General features: G+C 41.2%; 1 protein-coding gene across 8 annotated transcripts in view; it reads left to right on the top strand.

Annotated features, from left to right (window-relative positions):
- The window catches only part of Ubr4 (ubiquitin protein ligase E3 component n-recognin 4), a 129,702-nt gene that overhangs the window by 71,015 nt on the left and 37,650 nt on the right, over positions 1-21,037 (top strand). For all 8 annotated transcript variants that reach the window (XM_003471371.4, XM_013153847.3, XM_013153848.3 and 5 more), the window contains 15 exons: positions 6,006-6,102; positions 6,727-6,834; positions 7,264-7,380; positions 8,324-8,533; positions 10,284-10,433; positions 12,063-12,290; positions 13,030-13,108; positions 13,733-13,975; positions 14,958-15,126; positions 15,615-15,759; positions 16,319-16,404; positions 17,620-17,707; positions 17,973-18,166; positions 19,957-20,196; positions 20,611-20,749. In XM_003471371.4, coding sequence (XP_003471419.2) covers positions 6,006-6,102; positions 6,727-6,834; positions 7,264-7,380; positions 8,324-8,533; positions 10,284-10,433; positions 12,063-12,290; positions 13,030-13,108; positions 13,733-13,975; positions 14,958-15,126; positions 15,615-15,759; positions 16,319-16,404; positions 17,620-17,707; positions 17,973-18,166; positions 19,957-20,196; positions 20,611-20,749 — 2,293 coding nt within the window. The remainder of the gene's footprint in view (positions 1-6,005; positions 6,103-6,726; positions 6,835-7,263; positions 7,381-8,323; positions 8,534-10,283; positions 10,434-12,062; positions 12,291-13,029; positions 13,109-13,732; positions 13,976-14,957; positions 15,127-15,614; positions 15,760-16,318; positions 16,405-17,619; positions 17,708-17,972; positions 18,167-19,956; positions 20,197-20,610; positions 20,750-21,037) is intronic.

Genomic DNA, 21,037 nt, shown 5'->3' with positions numbered 1-21,037 from the left:
GCTAGTGAGATGTCACGATAAATACATTTCTGAGAATGGTTATTATTGCATACAAAACATTTTACTTGTATTTCAGCACTTCACAACATCATGCACCATTTTGTCTGTTACAACTTCCAGTATTGAATGGCATTGCTGATATTCTGTCCAAGAGGATTCACCCCTGCTAAAATCCTCACTGACCTAGTTCTAACCTAACATTGGGTCATTCCATCTGTTTGTGTGATCATTTCTGCTAGTCTGCTACATACTCATATTGCTGTTTTGTTTGTCATCTGAATTAAGAAGGTCTGTATTCCCTGTATCTGTGTAGGTCAATTCTCACTCCATTTCACCATCATGGGAACTTTGGCTCACGTGGTAAATGTCAGAATCATCATCATCATCATCTTCCATGCTTGCATAATCTAATTAACTTTCTTATCCTTCTCTAAAACTTGCAAATTTGATTTTTCTTGTGCCATTGTACTAAATTGGGATACTTCTACAAGAAAAATCCAAACAAATCCTAAACTGCACAGAAATTTAGCAGTGAGCATTTTATGGATAAAATTCAACCTTTTGCTGCTTTGAAGCTCCTGTACACATCTTACTATTTGCATGCCAAATGAGTAAATGCATAGATGTGTTTTTGCTTTTCCCACATGCAGTTATTGTGAGTCACACCCACATTGCATTATGGTAAAATACACGTTTACATAACAAGAGTAATGTGGGTGTGTTTTACTCCTTGTGATGCTCAGGTAAATAGATGCAAACCCTAAAAATCCTGGTGTGACACTTTTTCACACATGCACACAACTTGTTCTTTGTATCAAATGGGTAAACACGAAGATCGTTTCCTATATCCTGCAGGTACAGCTACTAAGAGTACGGCTGGCTACTGTTATGCTGAAGTACAAATTTACAGTTATATGCTCTACAGGGTTTTAAATTTTGAGACAAAGTCTTGATAAGTTTCCAGGCTGGGATTAAATTTGCATTCTTCCTGCCTCCATCTCCCAAAGTGCCGAAATTACAAGCTTGTACTACTATCCCTGGTTGTAGCGACTGTATTTTTCAACCAAAGGGTGACTGGAGAAATAGAGGAGAAAGAAAATTTAAGAATAATATTGTTTTTGTATTTTTTATACAGGGTCTAACTGTGCAATTCAATCTGGTCTCAACTCATTTTGTAGCCCAAACTGGTCTTGAACTTGCAGCAATTCTTCTGCCTCAGCTTCTTGAGTGCTGGGATTATAGGCATGTGCCACCATGCTTGGTTTAGAATAGTATTTGTAATACAATGTTTGCTAACTTTGGGAGGTGGATGCTGGGGATTGAATTTAGGCCCTTGTATGTACCATCAAGGTCTCCTTCACAGTTTCAGTCCTAACCCTTGAGACAGGATCTTGCTAAGTTGCCCACACTGGTCTTTAATTTGGGGATACTCTTGCCTCAGCCTCCTAAATTGCTGGGGTTATATGGGTCATATGTGTGTGCCACAACTACACATGGCTTGTTTGTTGAATTTGTTGAAATCAACAGTTACCACACCAGTACCAGAATAATGATTTAACATTTTTAGCTGAATAGTTTCTACCAGGAGATGGGGGGGAATCATGGACAGTCAGGAATCACAGTCATCTTAAGAGGGTATCAGTGAGTGTCTCCTGCATTCTTTGTACACTATTTCAGTTTAAGTCACTTGGAACATTTCTTTAAATGTAGATGACCTTGGGCTTTATTTCCTGTTTTGTTTTTTTTTTAAAGGAAAAAGAAATAACAAAACTCAAGGAGCAAACAAATCCAAATAAAAACAAAAGCCAGAAGACATCAACAATAACAAAGAACAACCATAGTTATATAGGTTTCTAAAACAATATAATAGGAATTTAACAATGATTGTTATGTTGTATATTGTTATCTTCAAAATAGTTGTTCACATTACCAGATACAGGAATAAAACTAAAGTGTAAAACACAACAAAACACTGTATTTCAAAAACTAGACAAAAGGAAATCTCCCACAGTTGCTATAATGCATATTGTTATCCTCCAAATAGATGCTTAGACTACCAGCTTTGGCCTGCACAGTCAAACAGTACAAGCATTAGGTTGATTTTTTACTTCAATTGCTGCCATCTCAGCCTGACTTCCTCTGCATGAGCCGGTTGCTGACTGGGTGTGGTGGGGCTGCTCTTCTGGTCTCCCAGCCTGCACACCGACTGGCTCGCAGGAAGGCGTGGTTTGTCTTCTTGGCTCTCTTCTCTTCCCCATGGTGGTGGCTCCTGGCTCCAATAATTTACTTTTGATGGAGTTTGTTTTTTGACTTGTTTGCCATAAGGGGCTTTTCTGCTGAATCTGTATTTTTTTAAAAATGTGATTTCTAGGTTGATCCTGTTGTGTTCAGAGAACATAGATGCTCTGTGAGTTCAGTTGTTTTCTTTCGTGTGCTGGGTCTAACCCAGGGCCTTACGTGTGCTAGGCAAGTGCTCTACTACTTAGCTAGATAGGATAGTTTTCGTTATATTTGTTTCCCTAGTTGTCTGGGAATCTTGAGTTTATAGGTTAGTGTCTTTCATTAGTTTTGAAAATTTTTTGCCTGTTAATTTTGTCAGTTGTTTCTTCTGCCTCATTTTCTGTTCCTTAGCTTTTTGGGAGTCCAGTTAAATAGATGTGAGACTGCCATATCCTCTTTTTCGTGCTTTCTCATATACCTTCTCTTTTTTGTTCTTTATTTATAATTTATTGATCTAAGTAGCCTGAAAAAGAAAACATGTAAATAAAGACCTAAATAATTGAAGGAGTGTACCATGTTTATGGACTGGAAGACTCATTACAAACCTGACGTTTGTCTCAGATTGATACAGAGCTGTATAATCTCCATCACAAATCCTGGATGGTATTAGATGTTTTAGAACTGACAAGTTGATTGATGACTTTTATTCAGAGATATGAGGAACTAATTACTAATTAGCTAAGATAGTATTGCAGAAAATTCATAAGGTAAGACCTTTGTGTACTTATTAGAGTCCATGGTAATCAAGACAGTATGGTACAGTTGCAAAGAAAGTGAAATAGAGTAATGGAACAAATTCAAGTTTATGGATAGGTTTATACATAGTCATCTGATTTATGAGAAAGGTGACACGTATAGCATAGGAAATTTTTTTCAATAAATAGCAAGATTAGTTGGAAAGTTACATAGAAAGAAAGAAATCTTGACCTGATTTTATATTATGTATAAAATTAGTTGAATATATAGATATAAGTTTAAAAGATTTGACAGTTTATCAGCTTTGGAACACAGTATTTTCATGGCTCTGGCTTAACAAAGATTTCTTAAATAAGACCCAAACAGAGTTAGGGGAAAGGGAAAAGTGGGGGTTCGAGTGGTGGAGCGTGAGCACTAGGTTCAGTCCCAGGCACCACGGTCTTTTCCTTTCTTTCCTCTTCTTGTCTCAGTAGTAAGACTTGATTTGACAGCCACTTCTTGTAGGCTTCTGGGTGGCACAGAAGTGGTGTGAAAGGAAGTGGTTCATTGTCAGTTATCTTAAAAACTGTAATGTGTTCTGTGTTTCCATGAGGTTTTCAAATTCCAAATATTCTATGGTACTGGAAACTAGGGAGTTAAGCTGCCTTCAGAACATCATATCCTTAAGTTTTCAAATGCCACAAAATCAGTCTCAGGGCTCTGATCATTTCTCTGAATTCTATCTTTAGTCAGTCTCTAGCCTAACAACTTACTGTCCAGTAAGCTCATTATTAAATTCACTTATTCTAATTAGGGAATCAGGTAGATTTTCTGCATACAGTCATGTCACCTGCTAATAATGACAGTTTAACTTTTTTCATTTTAACCTTCATAATTTTTAATTTCCCTTTTTTGGTTTTATTGTGTTTAGTTGGATCTCCAGCACAATGTTGAAAGAAAAGATGCTGGGATCTCCTTATCTCATTCACAAACAGAGAGGAGATTCCAAATTTTACCTTGAAGTATGATGTTAGGCTAAGGGTTTTAAAGTAGATATCCACTTAAGAGCAACTGGTTTTGGGCTTTTGTTTTCTCTGTTGTACATCTGCTTTTAATTTTTCCAACTCATTATTTCCTTCTACTTACTAACTTGGTTTTGGTTTAATTTTCTGTTCTTTTTCACGTTCCATGAAATACAAGCTTAATTACTGACTTAAAATTTTTAAAAAATACGGTTTTTAAAAATATATATACAGGTCAGGGGTGTGTGCTTGCCTAATATGCATGAGGACCCTGGATTCAATTCCCAATGCAGAGTGGTGCTATTCTAAAATTACCCCCTTAAAACTTGTTTTGCTCAAAACCTCCTTTTTTAAAGGAGAAGTAAAGGTTTGTTTTAGCTCACAGTTTGCAGAATCCCATCATTGGCTGACTTTAAAGCACACATATTTTGATAATGTGTTTTTATTGCTGTTCAATACAATCTATTTAAGATTCTCTTGTAACTTAGTTTCTGGCCTGTGGGAAATTTAGAAGTATATTACTAAATTTCCAAATATTTGGAGATTTTCTAATTAGAGTTTTAATTTCATTATGGTTGGGTAACATACTCTGAGTGTATGATTTACATTGTGTGGAAATTCCTTGAAACGTGTTGCTTCTAAAAATGTGATACCTTTTTAGGATTTTCAGTTGCTTTTAGGAAGAGGGTCAGTGTAAGGAGCCTTGCCCCACTGCTGACAGACTGTCTTTAGTGTTTTTCATCTTTTTTCTTGAATAAGTTAAATAACTGGTCAGTGGAATTTTTTTAAAATAGTGAAAGTAAATTTTATTTTAAGTCACCAAAGAAAAAGGAGTCATATTTTCTGGGTAAGGGTTTACTCTTTTTTTGTTAAGTTTCAGGAGTAGCCTCTAAAAAAAGCTAGAGATGTCCTGACATTACTCATTTGTTGGCTTTTCCTCTGTAAATGTATGTTCTATAAATCGGAAGATATTAACCCATCTCTGAGCTTATTTTATGTTATCTACAAAATTGTTGAACTTCTGCTGCTATCTCTCATTCTCTTCAACATTTATTTTGAAAATATTCTAGATACTTGCTAGTTCATATAATACATGTCATATATATGCATATGGTTTCTTACAAAATGTCTGTAAGACAAAATGAGGCAGGGATAGTTTACTAATTATGAAAGTGAACCTGTTAATTGATTCAGCACCTGTACTCCTGAGATTGTGCTTTTGGTGGTTTTGTCGATGAGTCTGTCAGCAGGACCTAATCAGTTTTCATACTGGCCCTCTTGAATCCACATGTCAGCTAGCGAGCCAGAGGCACTCAGTTAGTACAGGTCAGCTGTGTATCAGCTGGTGAAGTAGTTGTGTAGGAATTAGGTGAATGTATGTGAAATTCATGGTTCTAGTAGAAGAGTAGATTGACATTGAATTTTACACTAGGAACATGGAGGCTAAGATGTGGGAGAATGAGCAGTGGCTGACCTTTTTGTGGATTTAGGAACCATGAAAAGGAAGGAGTCAGGGCGCTGTGTAGTAGATGATACAGAATTTGCACATAGGATTCCAAAAAAATCTGCCTGGGGGCCAGGATAGGGCCATGTGTTGAGAAGCCATAAAGCCTGCCGTTTGAGCTTGAGTTTTGCCTGGTGGCTTATTTGGGAACTATTTTTAACTAACAATTATAGTTTAGAGTAGTTTTGCTCAAAGTGCGATTTCACCAGTACTTCTGGTGTACCACATAGGCATTTCTTAAATCTTTTTCTTTGGTTTGTTAGATGTTTTCTGTTTTTTTGAGTTAGGGTCTGTATGTTGCCCAGGTTGGCCTCCCCCAACTTTCTTAAGCTCAGATGATCCTCCTGCTTCAGTCTGCTGAGTAGCTGGTACTATACTTGGCTTCTTAACATCTTTGTAATGCTAAGATTATTTCTAAACATTCCGTTCCTTGTTTATCTTGGTAGCAGGTGGAAAGAACTGTATTCAGCTCATTGTTATATACTAGCTCATGTTTCATATACATATTTTCCTTGGCCTTTTAGGCTGCATATGGTCCGTCTGATGCTGTTGGAAAGGTTACTACAGACTTTGCCCCAGTTACGAAATGTTGGAGGTGTTCGGGCCATCCCATACATGCAGGTATCACTCGGTTCTCCTGGGTCTGCCATATTTCCATGGGGCTGCACATCTCTTCCAGAGGACCTAGAAGCCTTATGTGGTATTGGGTCACAGAAGGACAGAGTACAGGTTTTGAGCTGTAAATTTCAACCCTTCAGCTTACAAATGAAAAGATTAAGGGCTAGGGAAAATTTTTTTTAAATGCCCAAGGTCGTCATCTAGCTACTGACAGAGCCAGGAGCAATGTAGACTCTTAGTCTGTATTGTCTCTCTTTGTATTAGAGCGTGGACTGTCTACTCTTCCATTAACTGCCTTTCTTGGAGCCAAATTATTCCTTAATTTTTGGATCACCACATGCTGCTCTGTCTAAGCTCCTATGGTTAGATAGAATGCAGGTTAATCCATTAATGTTGCAAACTTTTTGCAAGTCTTTCAGTGATGTCAATTACAGCATGATCAAAATTTCACTTTTATGACTCCACACACTTAAACTTGGAAAACCTGAAATCTGGAATGTTTTAAGGCAGTAAGAGTTACGATTGACAGGAAGTCAGTAAGGTTGGGATTTCTCCAAAAATGTCCTATGGGTTGAGTTGTTATCTTCCGAAATTGGCTTTCATATTTATTCTCTCTTTGCCTTCCAGGTCATTCTTATGCTCACTACAGATTTGGACGGTGAAGATGAGAAAGATAAGGGGGCCCTAGACAATCTACTCTCACAGCTTATTGCTGAACTGGGCATGGATAAAAAGGTGAAATTGGAGAATTGTGCTGCATGAAAAGCAAATACTGGCTGAAATCTTTTCTCACATTCTCTCTCATTCCTGTCTTGGAGAAGCTCTACCTAATGCATGACTAAAGGTTCCAGTTCTCTTGGTTCAGTGCAGTGAGTGTGGTCCAGGCATGTTTTTGAATCCTAAGCAAAAATGACAAATAAGACAAAGTCCCTACCCTCGTGGACTTCCGTAGCTCAGTGAAGTGAAAACGTTAAATTTGCTATTTACGTTTTACTGTGGCTTCCTGAGTATGGAAGGCTCTGGGTACTTTCGTGGAGACACAAGATCAGTCTGTCTTTGTTCACCAAGGAATGATTCGGGCTGAGTGGCTTCAGGGAATCTTGTTGGGAGGGTGTCTGTCACATAAAGTAAGGGCGAGCCCCTGGCCTCTGCTTTTGTCTGCAGGATGTCTCCAAGAAGAATGAGCGCAGTGCCCTGAATGAAGTCCATCTGGTAGTGATGCGACTCCTGAGCGTCTTCATGTCCCGCACCAAGTCTGGGTCCAAGTCTTCCATATGTGAGGTATTTTTGCTTTGAGCCCACATGTTTGGGGAAGTGTAAGACAGTGGGCCACTTGTACAGGGGCAAAGGTGATAGTCTTTCATTAGAAAAGGCCGTTGTCGTCCGTGACGAGTAAGAGTCTTAAGATGTCACCTCTTCAAGAGCAGAAGCGTTACCTTTCTCAGAATCCCTTCCAAGCCCTGGTCTTTGCCAACAATCCCTCCATTGGAGGGGTTAACGGGTTTGGAAGTGCCATTATTGAAAAGCAAGGCCCTGTTCTGCAAGGCACAGGGTGGCTAAGAGGATTCCCTTAGTGCCTGTTGCTATAAGGTATGGTAATAAAGCAGAGAGAAAGCGGAGTGTGTGTGGTGAAAGGAGATTAGCACAAAGTGGAGAAGGTAGAAATTGAGGCTGAGCTGCATCCAATCTTAATGAGCTTATGAGCTGTGGGGTTCGCTAGGATTTGCAAGGCTCTTCTAATGGTCTTATTTACAGTAGCTTTTCTCAGACTTTTTTATGCATGTGATCACCCACTCCATCTCCTGTGGCAGCTGGTTCTGTGGGAGAGCCCCTACTGGGAGTGTAAGGTCGCTAAAACATACCTGTGAGCACAAAGGTTTCTCTCCTTGAAATGGGCTTCTTTTCTCATTACCCAAAAGAAAAGAGAAAACCAAGTCCCTTTAGGGCAAAGATTATCTAGTCCTTGCCTCCCTGGCCAATGGCCAATGGCATGTGTGTAGAGAGGTTAGGTTGAAAATTGGTATTCATTTTCTCTTACATGCAGATGTTCGAAAGAGCTGGGGATTTGCTCAAGCAGTTGGGAAGTTTTTACTACAAGAGTCTGATTAGTTCCCTTCCATAATAGCTAATTTTAACTGTTTTGTGTTTCCTACTCCTTAACACCCAAGTAGATTTCAGTTTTTGCAAGACTTTCTTACCTGCCCTGTGTTTTTCTCCCTTCCAGTCATCTTCCCTCATCTCCAGTGCCACAGCTGCAGCCCTGCTGAGCTCTGGGGCTGTGGACTATTGCCTGCATGTGCTCAAGTCACTCCTGGAGTACTGGAAGAGCCAGCAGAATGATGAAGAGCCCGTGGCTACCAACCAGTTGCTGAAACCACATACAACTTCATCTCCACCTGACATGAGCCCATTCTTTCTTCGCCAGTATGTAAAGGTGAGTGTTTTCCATGGACACAGTGCTTCTGACCCCCTTCAGAACCCTGTGCTCTGTGCTGTCGGTGAGTGGAGCCGAAGGAGCTCAGAGGAGCCTCTGGAGGTGGCTGGGCTCCCTGGTAGTTGTTAATTTCAGCATGATTTATCAAATGACCATTTCTCCCAGCCTTTTCCCCTGAGATTCTTAGTCTTGCTCAATAAATCAGAGGGATTGAGTGAGATCAGTCATCTCATTTTATATTAAGCTCCTTGGAAAAAAGATGAGTCTGTGTAAGGTAACACCATCATGTGTATGTGTGTCATGTCCTCACATACATGTCAGATGTTCCCCTCCTGTCATGGGAGGCCCTTTAACGTGCTAGATAAGATGGGCTTTCTGGTCAGATGAGTTTATGAACCCAGTGTTCTTACCTGCCCGCCAGGAGGTGTGGAACAATTCTGCCTAACCTTAGGGTTAAGCCTCAGTTCTACATCTGGAGAGTGAGAACGCGGATAGTCCCTCTTCATAGGGTAATTATGAGCACTGAAGGAGGTGGAGTTTGTAAATTTGGCATAGACCCTAGCCCATGCCAGTGACCCACAAATGCTGTTATTTAGTATGGCTGCTTCTGCTTTGTGCTGGGACCAGTGTGGTTCTTACTTTCCATTTGGTATAGCCTTGAATAGGCAGGAATGTAGCAGGCATTAAAAAAAAGACATAAAATGTGAGTCTAATCATATTCTTTTCTTTTTAAATAACCCTTTGGTACTTTTGCCTAACTTGTAGACCAAATAGTCCATCTCATATCCAGGCACCTACTTATTGGCAGCCCTACCAGTGTGTATGTTTTCCCAGGGGTGGCACACGCTTTTGTACATGCTACCCTTCCTAAATTCTTTCCTCTCCCTCCGTGTCCCTTTCTTTTCCCTTCTGGCTAACTCTAGTCCTTCTTCAAAAGCCATGCCAATCATTGAATCCTTGGGAAAACCTCCCCTAACATATGCTTCCCCATTGTCAACTTTTCCAAACTACTTTGTAAAAATTCATGTGTTTTCACCAAATTCTCATCAAAGACTATTTTTTAAAGTTATGTTTACTTTTAGTGGTTACTGTAGATGTAATAAGTAACTGGGGGTAAAATACACGAAATGTATATAATGGCCTTAGTCTCCTTTTTGTGGGACCATGCAGCTTGCAAAACAGCTGTTATTTCTATAGTCCTTTGATCTCTCACTGCCCTGTTTGTGTGAGAAGGACTCAGACATCTTGACCAGGTTTATTGATTCTAGTCCACTTGAGGTACTTACATATTTGTTGTTGTAATGGAAAGGTTTTTAAAAAAAAATTTTTTTTTTTTTTAATTTTAAAGAGAATGGAAAGTTTTGATTCGAGGGCATGGAATACATTTCTAATAGAAAGTCTGAAATCTTTGCCCACTGCCATTTTTTCAGATTTTTGCCAATCTAGCTTTAAGTTTTATGTAGCCAGAGTATAATCAATCCAGTGTTAGAAACTATAGAAAGAAATGTCAGAACTTTTAAAGATAGTGAGCTCTGTCTGCAGTGAACCTTTGCATGAACTAAGTTGCCCACAAGAGTCTGAGGCCATCTGGATTTGTAAATTGTTAATGATCGCTCCAAATTTGAAAGGTGCCCTTTAACAACTTCAGTACATACATAGAATGCCTAGAAAGCATAAGATTCTCTTTTTTCCTACTGGTGGCCATGGAGAGTAGAAAGCACAGGCTCTTACGTGGAAGTTTTTCTCCTAGGGTCATGCTGCTGATGTGTTTGAGGCCTATACTCAGCTTCTCACTGAGATGGTACTGAGGCTTCCATACCAAATCAAAAAGATTGCTGACACCAATTCCCGAATCCCACCTCCTGTCTTTGATCACTCGTGGTTCTACTTCCTCTCAGAGGTGAGTGAAGGCCCTGAGCAGTGTGCCAGGCCAGGAGTGGGCACATTTGCTAGCACCTTCGTGGCTTGTTTTCTTCCTAGTCCTGGATGTTGCCGTAAGAGAGCCTTGCACTGGTTTAGGACGTGGTCCTGCCCCTCTTCAATGTGCTGTACAGTGAGACTGCAAGACGTGTATCCAGCCATCAGCTGTGGTTTCTGTTTATGTATGCCAGGCTTTCCTCACATCAGGTGGTGGTACACAAGTTTAGTTGTTCAGCTCTGTCAGGTAAACAAAGTATACTAGTTACTGGCACAGAGAGATTTCAGTATAGGGAGTTGATTAAATAGCTACTTGAGAACCAAAAGCATCGAAAGGGAACCATGTGGAAACAGCTACCTACCAGCAGCCTTGATGTGGATAGAAGTGAGACCACAGCTCTCTGAGGAGGGTACTGCTCTTGGTTCTTCTGAAGCCCTAGGGATGTGATGTTTAGATTCTAGTGACACTGAAAGAAGCTGCCAATTAGAGCCAACTACAGATGCCTTGCAAAAGGCTGTTGCCAGGGCTCCAAGCAGTGGGAGGGAGCAAGCTCCTTGGCTCCTGCTTCCAGTGTGGCCCCCCCACCCCCACAGTGCTCCCCACGGGCAGACACTTGGAGTCAGCCAACAGTATGGCAGTGCAGGCCACAGTCTCCTGGGCACCCAGCAGAGTAGGTGTTTGGAGCTGAGAGAGGGTAGCTGAACCAGTGCAGCAACCTAATAATAATTCTGGAAAGAATAGTCTCAGATGACCACTTGGAGTTCTCTAACTGGGCCACTCCAGCCTCTGACCCTCTTACCCAAAGATTTCAGAATTTTGTTTTTCCTTTTAATTTTACTTTGTGGGGCAGTATGAAGGCCAGTTTCCTTACAGATTACTAAGTACTTGAGGAAGAGGAACATGAATATTGTGATTCCATTTTTCCTTTTTCAGTTCATTTTTATGTTTTACTTGTGGTTACTTTCATCAGAGGCAGGCTTGGCAGGGAGGAAATATGGTTACCCCCTATAATAGCCATGCATCTGCAACCAAGTGGTCAACCAAGTGGATTAAAAAATACACATTTAAAAATTACAGCTATACTGACACACATAAGCTTTTTATTTTCTAATTATTTCCTACCTAGCACAGTATAACTATTTACAAAACATACACATTACATTGGATACAATAGTTTAGAGATTTTCAAAAAATATGTAGAGGAATAGAAGGGTTCTGTAAGAAATTTGAGCATTCTACAGATATCCCAGAGCCAATCCCTGTGAGTAACTGTAGCTTGTTTGTGTGTACGAAAAATTCATTAAAGATGGGCCTGATGGCACATGTCTGTAATCCTTGCACACTGAGAGGCTGAGGCAGGATGATGGCTGCAAGTGCGAGGCCAGCTGGGCTACACAGAGTTCAAGGTCAGCCTAAACTACACAGCAAGACCTTGTGTCAAAAAACCTTAGGAAAGAAATGGGGAGGGGTGGGATTGTAGCTCGATACAATAAAGGCTCGTAGTTCAATCCCAGTACTGGATTTTTTTTTTTTTTAATTAAAACTCAGTCCCAGAGTTGTAGTACAGATTCAGTCCGAGAGCAATTGAGTCTGTGTTGTTTATACCCTTAGTACTTAATGATCCAGCAGACTCCATTTGTGCGCCGTCAAGTCCGCAAACTTCTGCTCTTCATCTGTGGATCAAAAGAAAAGTATCGCCAGCTCCGTGATTTGCACACCCTGGACTCCCACGTGCGTGGGATCAAGAAGCTGCTGGAAGAGCAGGGGATATTCCTCCGGGCAAGTGTGGTTACAGCCAGCTCTGGCTCCGCCTTGCAGTATGACACCCTCATCAGCCTGGTATGAGGGCTGGGAACTGGAAGGGCTGGGGGGCATGGGATAGGAGGGAGCAGTACAAGGTTTTTGATATTTAGGAAAGTCAGAGCTAGGGTTGAGCCTGAGTGGGTGTGCTACTTTGGGTAGCTGGCTTCAGGGTCTGGAATTTCCACCCTCACCTAACAGTGTAGCTCCTATGAGGTGGGATGGGTTGAGGTTCTTACCAGTGTCATTTGTTCATGTCATGGGTAGAGTCAGCCTGAAGTTTGTGTACCTCTGGGTTTTGTTCTTGAATCCTGTAGTGATGAAAGGTGGAATATAAAAATGTATTAACCACTGTAAATAAACTATTTAGATCTATGGGAGTAAATGGAGCATTTTGCCTTTGAGTATCTAGGAAAAACATCCTCCAAAAGAAGACTTCTATCTTGCTCATCTAGTGTCCTTGCTGTTGTGTTTGCAGCAAAAAATGTGAGCTGGAACCAGATTGTAGCTTCTCAGGAATGTTGTACCTTTGTAGCTGCTTTAGTGAGAAGGTTCTCCGAAAATAAAGGGCTTGTGTAGGATCAGAACAGAGGCAGACTCTGAATTGCAGTCCTTATAGGCTTTGCTTCGAGATTCACCAGAGCCATCTTGGGGAGCATATGACTTGTACAGAAAGCCTAGCTCACTTTGCTGTCCTAACCAGAGTGACAGCAGGGTTGGTGCTTGCTTGACCTGTTTAATGCAGCTGCTCATGTGCTGTGTTGGGTTTCTCTTTTAGATGGAGCACCTGAAAGCCTGTGCAGAGATTGCTGCCCAGCGAACTATCAACTGGCAGAAATTCTGCATCAAAGATGACTGTAAGCAATACTGCACCATTTGGTTGCTGTTGTTCATTCCTTCAAGAACTGTCTGTTGAAGGCTGTTCTTTGCTAAGCATCAAACTGGATGGTGGATGTAGAGCCATGAGCACCACGTAGAGACAAAACTGCCTTACCAAGGAAGACAAATAAAAACAAAAAGAGTGTAAGGAGGCGAGGCATGCTGGCGCACACCTCTGTGATCCAGCACTCGGGAGGCTGAGGCAGGAGGATCACTGTGAGTTTGAGGCCAACTTGGACTACAAAGTGAGTTCAAGGCCAGCCTGAACTACAGAGCGAACTGACTCAAAAATGACCCCGCCCAAACAAAGTGATAAAGGCTGATAGTCAAAGTTTGGGCTGCTATAGGAGCATTGAGTAGGAACATCTAACTTCCAGGTTGTAACAGACAAAGAGGAAGAGAAGAGTCTAGAAAATTTCTTACTCATAAGAGTGGGGCCTGGATCCAGTCTGACTGTAGTTGTTTAGGCCTGTCCACTCTGTCTTGTCAGGGAAGGAGGCTGGGGACAATGAGCAGCTGTGGCTGTGTAGCGCCGTCACTCCCGTTCTTGGGTGTTAAGTAGTCCCTTGTCCCGGAGCTCACCACTGCCCCTCTGCTTGCAGCGGTCCTGTACTTCCTTCTGCAAGTGAGTTTCCTGGTGGATGAAGGGGTGTCCCCAGTGCTGCTGCAGCTGCTCTCCTGTGCTCTGTGTGGCAGCAAAGTGCTGGCTGCCCTGGCAGCCTCCACCGGGTCCTCTAGTGTGGCTTCTTCAGCCCCTGTGGCCACCAGTTCTGGACAAACCACAGCTCAGTCTAAGTCTTCCACTAAAAAGAGCAAGAAAGAAGAGAAGGAAAAGGAGAAGGACGGTAAGAGTGACCTCCTGGTCTTAGTGGTCAGAATGATATGTTTTAACTCTCTCTGTTTACACAGTTTATTTTGAATTTCAAAAGGGTCTTTTATCCTGGTTTTTCCAAATGCCCTCTAGTGTTTACTTTGTATCCCATTTTCCATTATTGTGAAGGTGACATCTTCACCTTTTTTTTTTTTTTTTTTTTTTTTTTTTGGTACCATGAATTGAACTCAGGACCTTGTGCTTGCCAGGCCGGCGCTATGCGTCTGAGCTGCATTTCTGGCCTGAAAGTGACCTCTTAAACAATTATGTGACATCCTATACCAGGTGACTAATAGGAAAGGTCAAAGTGCACTGAATATGTTTAGTAGGTCAATCTACTTTTTCTGTGGCATAATAAAAATAATACCTGCTCTGTGGAGTGGTTGTCAGTGAAATCTACTGCTTTTGATGGTGTTTTCACATCTGAGATCTCAGCAGGTGACCAGTAGTTGGTAGCAGTGGAGATAGTTTGCGTTCCAACAGTTAATTACTGAGGTTGTTGCGGCTTTCCTCATGATACCTGCCCTGCTTCCTCTAGGGTGTTCCTTTGTCTTACTTTTTCTTCTTTTGCTTGGCCTATCTTCACTCCACAGAGCTAGTTTCTCCCTCACTCTTCACTGTTACTTTTTCAAATAAACTTTGAAAAAAAACAAAACAAAATGCCAGTTAATTATTGAGATGTCTCTAGCAGGCCTATAGTAATGATAGCTGAGTTCCTCCAGTGAAACTGTTTTTTCAGTGCTGACCTTAATGTCGACACATTATCCTATGGTTGTTTGGGGCATTGTTTTATGTCCCATTTGGGGCTGATCTATTCCCAAAATTATGTGGTCGCATTTGTAGAAGCTTTACTAGAGATGAGCAAAATTCCCTCCTCTCCATATGGCACCATAGGCCTGAGGCCTACATGGGACTTGTTCCTAGTCCTTGGCCTTAATCCTGTCCTCCTCTTGCAGGTGAGAGCGCTGGCAGCCAGGAGGATCAGCTCTGCACAGCTCTGGTGAACCAGCTTAACAAATTTGCTGATAAGGAAACCCTGATTCAGTTTCTTCGGTGCTTCCTGTTGGAGTCCAATTCCTCCTCCGTGCGCTGGCAGGCCCACTGCCTGACACTACATATCTACAGGTAATGCACAGGCTTAGTTTCACAGATGTTCATGGGCTGAGGCCAGAGCGTACCATGTGGTTCTACCTTGGTCTGGTATTACCTATTTATGGCCCCAGTGTCAGTATTTATAGCAGCCTGAATTCTCTTGAGATTTCTTTATTGAGCTGTTTAGCTGATGTCACAGGCAAGAAACTTCCACACAGACTGCTATGTTTAGGAGTTAGTATAATGATCAGGCTTGACTCTTAGCCTAAAAAAGCTCAATATCTGTTCTGGAGTAAGGTTGCAGGATTGGGAATAGACCACCTTGTGGATGTAGTGAATGACTATACTATACTGTATTTATTAGGACTAATGATCAGAAGAACCACAAAACCATTCTAGCTTAAACCATGGTTGTGGAGAAATAGATTTATCTATATAAACAGTACCTGGGCCTGAGTGAGAAGTAGAAGTGTCTCAGGGTTCTGTGCTACTTCATAACATGGGCTGTCATTTTCTTACAGGAACTCTAGCAAATCTCAACAGGAGCTCCTGCTGGATCTCATGTGGTCTATCTGGCCAGAACTTCCTGCTTACGGTCGTAAGGCTGCCCAGTTTGTGGACCTATTAGGGTATTTCTCCTTGAAAACTCCTCAGACAGAGAAGAAGGTACCAGTTGATTTATGATTAGAGAGCCTAACTTGCCATATGAAGTCTCCTCCCTTGAAATAAGAACACATCATTAGACTTAGATTAGGGATCCATATATGAAGTCTCTGTTGAATTTAATTAAATGCTTGCAATATATATATAGCACGTAGATGATGTACACTAATATCTAAGTGCAATCTAAATTGTTTTAGCCAAAAAATCAGGTTGGAAAAAGAAATGTAACTTAGCAAAGCTGCTTAGGAAAGCACTTCTGGTTGTGTTAGAGGCCCCAATTTTGTGCCCCAAAAATGCTTCTTCAATCAGGTAATCATTTTGAGTTCTGTGTAAGAATAGCAATTATGTTCCTCTATGAGGTCTGAAAGGTGATATATTTCTAAGATAAAGGCAATAGAAATCATCAAGCTATTGGGAATTAGGCCCAGCTTTATATGATTGTGAGAAGTTCAGTAGCTGCAAAGTTGTCTTTGCTCAGAAAGCCGAAGACAAAAGTCTTTCCCACTTAAGACTTGGCTTAAACTATGTTTATTTGTTTGTTTTTTACTGAATTCTATTTTAGTTAAAAGAATATTCACAGAAGGCTGTGGAGATTCTGCGGACTCAGAACCATATTCTTACCAACCATCCCAACTCCAACATTTACAAGTGAGCTTTATTTTGCTTCCTACCTGTTTAAAGGTCACCATTTGGACCTTCAACCCATTTGCTTGTTGCTTGGCTCTTACATATGAACTGAGAATCTGGGGGCAGTGACATTTGTTAGATAAGCTTTGACTTCCATGTAGTCCAGGTCCTTGCTCATAGAAGGTACTTACATAGTAAAATCCAAAATGTGTAATAGATATTGTGATAATGAAAGGGAAAGAAAGTGCTCGAAAGGAAAGAACTACTGGGATGGGGAAAGGAGAGAAGGAAGAAGGGAAAAGATTATATGTACACAGGTACACATGTAGATATGTATATATATAAGATAGATAGCTATATTGATAATCTGTGTTCATTCAAAAGAACAGTTTGTGCTCTCATTGTTTGTTTGATCATTTTTGGTGCCTAAATCTTGAAACCTGAACCACTACTTCTAAGATAACAATATGCAATATATTAATTAGTGTTAATTTCCTATTTTTTTTGAGATTCTTTATTTTCTGTTTTGCTTTTTAAAAAATAAAAAAAAAGGTATAGTATAATCAATTAATTCATAGTTGGGTAAGCTGTAGCATCAAAAGGTTTCTAGTTTTAAAGTCCTTAAAGTACTTAAAAAACAAGCTTATAGAAAAAATCTCCCATTTTTATTTAAAAAACTTTAAACAAGGCACTGCTTAAATTGATGATTTATTTATCTGGCTTAATGGTGACTTCTTTTTTTTTGTTTGTACTCTTTTTTTTTTTTTTTTTTTTTTTGGTCTTTTTCCTTTTTATCGGTACCGGGGATCAAACTCACGACTGCCTGCTTGCAAGGCAGACGCTTATGCCGCTGAGCTAAATCCCCAGCCCCATGGTGACTTCTTTTTAAAAAAAACTTTACTGAAGTATGATTTATACAGTAAAATTTATCTGTTTGGTACAAACAGTTCAGTGATCTTTTTTAGAGTACATTTGTGACTTTTCTTAGACTCAAATTTTAATGCATTTTAGGGTTCCACTGAATCTTAGCTTAGAAATAGGAAGTGATGAAGGCCAATTAATTGTAATTTTCTCCTTGTGACTTTTATACCCTATTGAAATTTTTCTGTTTCCCTAAATGCAGTTGAGGGGTCTCACTTTGGGGCTGGTGATAGTGGCTTTGTCGTGGCTTCTTTGTGAAACTCAGTGGTTCCTAAAATGGAACATTCCTTATGTTGCAACTGGTTTCTTCCTTAGTACGTTGTCTGGCCTGGTGGAGTTTGATGGCTATTACCTGGAGAGTGATCCCTGCCTGGTGTGCAATAATCCAGAAGTACCCTTCTGTGTAAGTAGTGTGTGTTATGTGACAGTCTTGAGGTTCGAAGGCCCAGTGGGTTCCATGTTCCCAGAGATCAGCTGGTCTTGTATAGATGTTCCTCTCATAATATTTGGCCACCAGTAGTATGTATTCTTGCCTGCCACATTTGTTACTTAGAGTAAAAACTTCATCCATAGATGGAGCCTGTCTTATATTGGTGCATTTTAGAGAAGATAGGAAAAGCTGTTAAGACTTGAACTGATGTGATGTTTTTGTGTACCCTTATACTTAGTATATCAAGCTGTCTTCCATTAAAGTGGACACACGGTACACCACCACTCAGCAGGTTGTGAAGCTCATTGGCAGTCATACCATCAGCAAAGTGACAGTGAAAATTGGGGACCTGAAGAGGACCAAGATGGTGCGGACCATCAACCTGTATTATAACAACCGAACTGTGCAGGCCATCGTGGAGCTGAAAAACAAGTATGGGCTTTTCAGACTGGGTTGGGGTTGTGAGTTTACAAGGCTTGGCACCAGTTGCTGATTTGATTCCTGAAAGAGGGTAAAGCAGCATATGCCTAGAGGGCACGTTTCTTATCACTGAGGGACAAAATGAAACTAGTTTCTGAAAATGTTGATGAAAAGTATTTCTGATTAGTTCAGTGGCATCAGTGGGGGCTGTGAAAGCTCGGTGACAGCCTGTCTCAGGAGGAGGAGCTGACAGGGACCTCTGACTTCTCAAGCCCAAGCACGTTTTAACTGGAGCGTTTCTAGCCTTGTGGAAGATCTTCTATATTGGGAAATAGTTGCCATTTCTGGAACTAAGACAGCTGTGTTCTTGTTCACAGAGCAGAAAGTATTTCTCAGGAATCTTCTCTGTTGCATATTCTTTCCTTGTGCATTGGTGCCTGCCCTCCACATCTAGCATCTGGATCAGGTCATAGCACATATGGACCCCCAGAATCATTCCCTGGGTTATCTTGTTGCAGTTTTAGGTATTGTTGGGCAGAGAACAGATGGATCCTCCCTGCATATTTAGACTTAGAGTGAAATTCTACACTCAGAATGGAAGGACTACTGTTATTCCCAAAGGCAGCATAAGACACATGCACCGATCAACTAACTGGCAGGAAGTCTACCCAAAGGAAGTTTTCTCCTCTTCCTTTGAAAACATTGTAATGTTCCAGGAATGTTGATAACTGGAATTGCTACATAGATTGCTACATAGAGTGGCTCATTTTTCACACACACACACACACACGCACACGCACACGCACACGCACACGCACACGCACACACGCACGCATATCCCAGGAGGTTGATTTGATTTTTTTCTTGGGTTTAGTCAGCACAGTTGCTGTTAAGACCTTGTAGTTCATTCCTAGCGCTTCATCATATTTGTGATCTTAGAGAACTTAACTTAGGTTTCTGTAACTGTGAAGTGAAAGTAAATTTCTGCTTTTAGGGTCATTAAGATAAAAAAGGCTAGGAACAGAGCTTAGTGCATGGTAAGTACTCAATGAATTAGAACTCTAATTGTGTTAAGGTAATCATCTCTAAACTATTACATGACCTTTCTCTTTATGACTTGACTTAGCACTTAGTTATATCCTGCTAAATCCTGACACATCCCTCTGCCTCTTTAAAAGCAGGCTAATTTTATCCTTCCAAGATAGTCATTATGATGGGCTCTTGGTGACGGTCATTATCATGATACCTCTTGGGATTATAGGCTTATCATAGCATCATTTGGAATAACATCTGTCCTTGATATGCACCTCTGTTATTTTTTTTTGGAACCTCACAAATTGTTTCATATAGCACTTGAAATTTCCTTTTTTTGTAGGAAAAAATAGTGGGAAAAAATTTTAATTAGCTTGTGGTTATTTTGTTACTTGCCAGATTTTTTAAGTTACTTGATTACCTTAGAAAAGCACATGGGGGGAGGGGCTGGGGATTTAGCTCAGTGACTTAAGTGCCTGCCTTGTAAGCAGGTGGTCATGAGTTTGATCCCTGGTACCGATAAATAATAAAAAATATTTAAAAAGTGTGTGGGGGGGGCTGGGGATTTAGCTCAGTGGCATAAGCGCCTGCCTTGTAAGCAGGCAGTCGTGAGTTCAATCCCCGGTACCGATAAAAAGGAAAAAGACAAAAAAAAAAAAAAAAAGAGAAAAGCACATAGGGCAGTGTTTATCTTTGTCTCATCACTGAAGTCAAGCTACCAGGCTCTTAGGCCCCCTTCCTCTGTCTTGAATTCCTCTGTGTCTTCCTAGGCCAGCTCGTTGGCACAAAGCCAAGAAAGTTCAGCTGACTCCTGGGCAGACAGAGGTGAAGATTGACCTGCCATTGCCCATCGTGGCCTCCAACTTGATGATCGAGTTTGCAGACTTCTATGAAAACTACCAGGCCTCCACAGAGACCCTGCAGTGCCCACGTTGTAGTGCTTCTGTTCCTGCCAACCCAGGTGTCTGTGGCAACTGTGGAGAAAATGTATACCAGTGTCATAAATGCAGGTAAGCCAGTGGTTGTCCCCAGGCGAAGGCCAAACAAGCTCCCTGTATGTATTTTAGTGTAATAGTCTCAGTGTAGGCAGCTTCAGTGTTTGGTGCCCTCAGTACTCTGTTTGGAGGTTGTGGGTACTGTATGTTCATTGGGTTCAAGGACTGGAAGAAGGGAAAGGGGAACATGGACATGGTAACGTGGCGTGTGTGTGTGTGTGTGTTCATATGCCTTACAGTGGCGGGGTGTGCATCCATGGTGGGAGGTCCCTGGTTCAGTCCTCGGTCTTCCTTTCTTCTTATCTGCCAGTTTATGGTCCCGTCAGTGATAATTGCAGTCATTTCTGGCATCCAGGTATGCCATAGTCCATCATCTAAGTCCTCAGCTAAGCTCTGCTGCCCACTCACCTGAACACTGTGGTTCTTCAGATCCATCAACTATGATGAGAAGGATCCCTTCCTCTGCAATGCCTGTGGCTTCTGTAAATACGCTCGCTTTGACTTCATGCTCTATGCCAAGCCTTGCTGTGCAGTGGATCCCATCGAGAATGAAGAAGACCGGAAGAAGGTGAGGCCAAGTGTGGCCCAGACTCAGGGCAGCTGCTGTGATCTGAACTTCCTTTTGCCCCAGGTCTTTCTCAACCCATCAAATAGCCTCAAGGCCCAGGTTTTGGTGGGAGTAAATACAGTTATGGCATAAGGTGTTGGATTTATACCTTACATAGGAGTTAGAGGTGTTAATGGTAATGAAACTAGAGCCTATAAAGGAGTGTATAGCTCAGATTTAGAAAAGCAGAGAGAAATCAGGTAACTTGTCTTGCATTTCTTTTACTGATTGCTTCATATTGAGGCTCCT

This window comes from Cavia porcellus, unplaced genomic scaffold (assembly GCF_034190915.1).
Source record: "Cavia porcellus strain 051 isolate PalLab524CR breed Dunkin Hartley unplaced genomic scaffold, mCavPor4.1 scaffold_25, whole genome shotgun sequence".
Taxonomy (NCBI): Eukaryota; Metazoa; Chordata; class Mammalia; order Rodentia; family Caviidae; genus Cavia; species Cavia porcellus.
The sequence above is the reverse complement of the archived record's forward strand: the minus strand, read 5'-3'. Positions and strand labels throughout refer to the sequence as shown.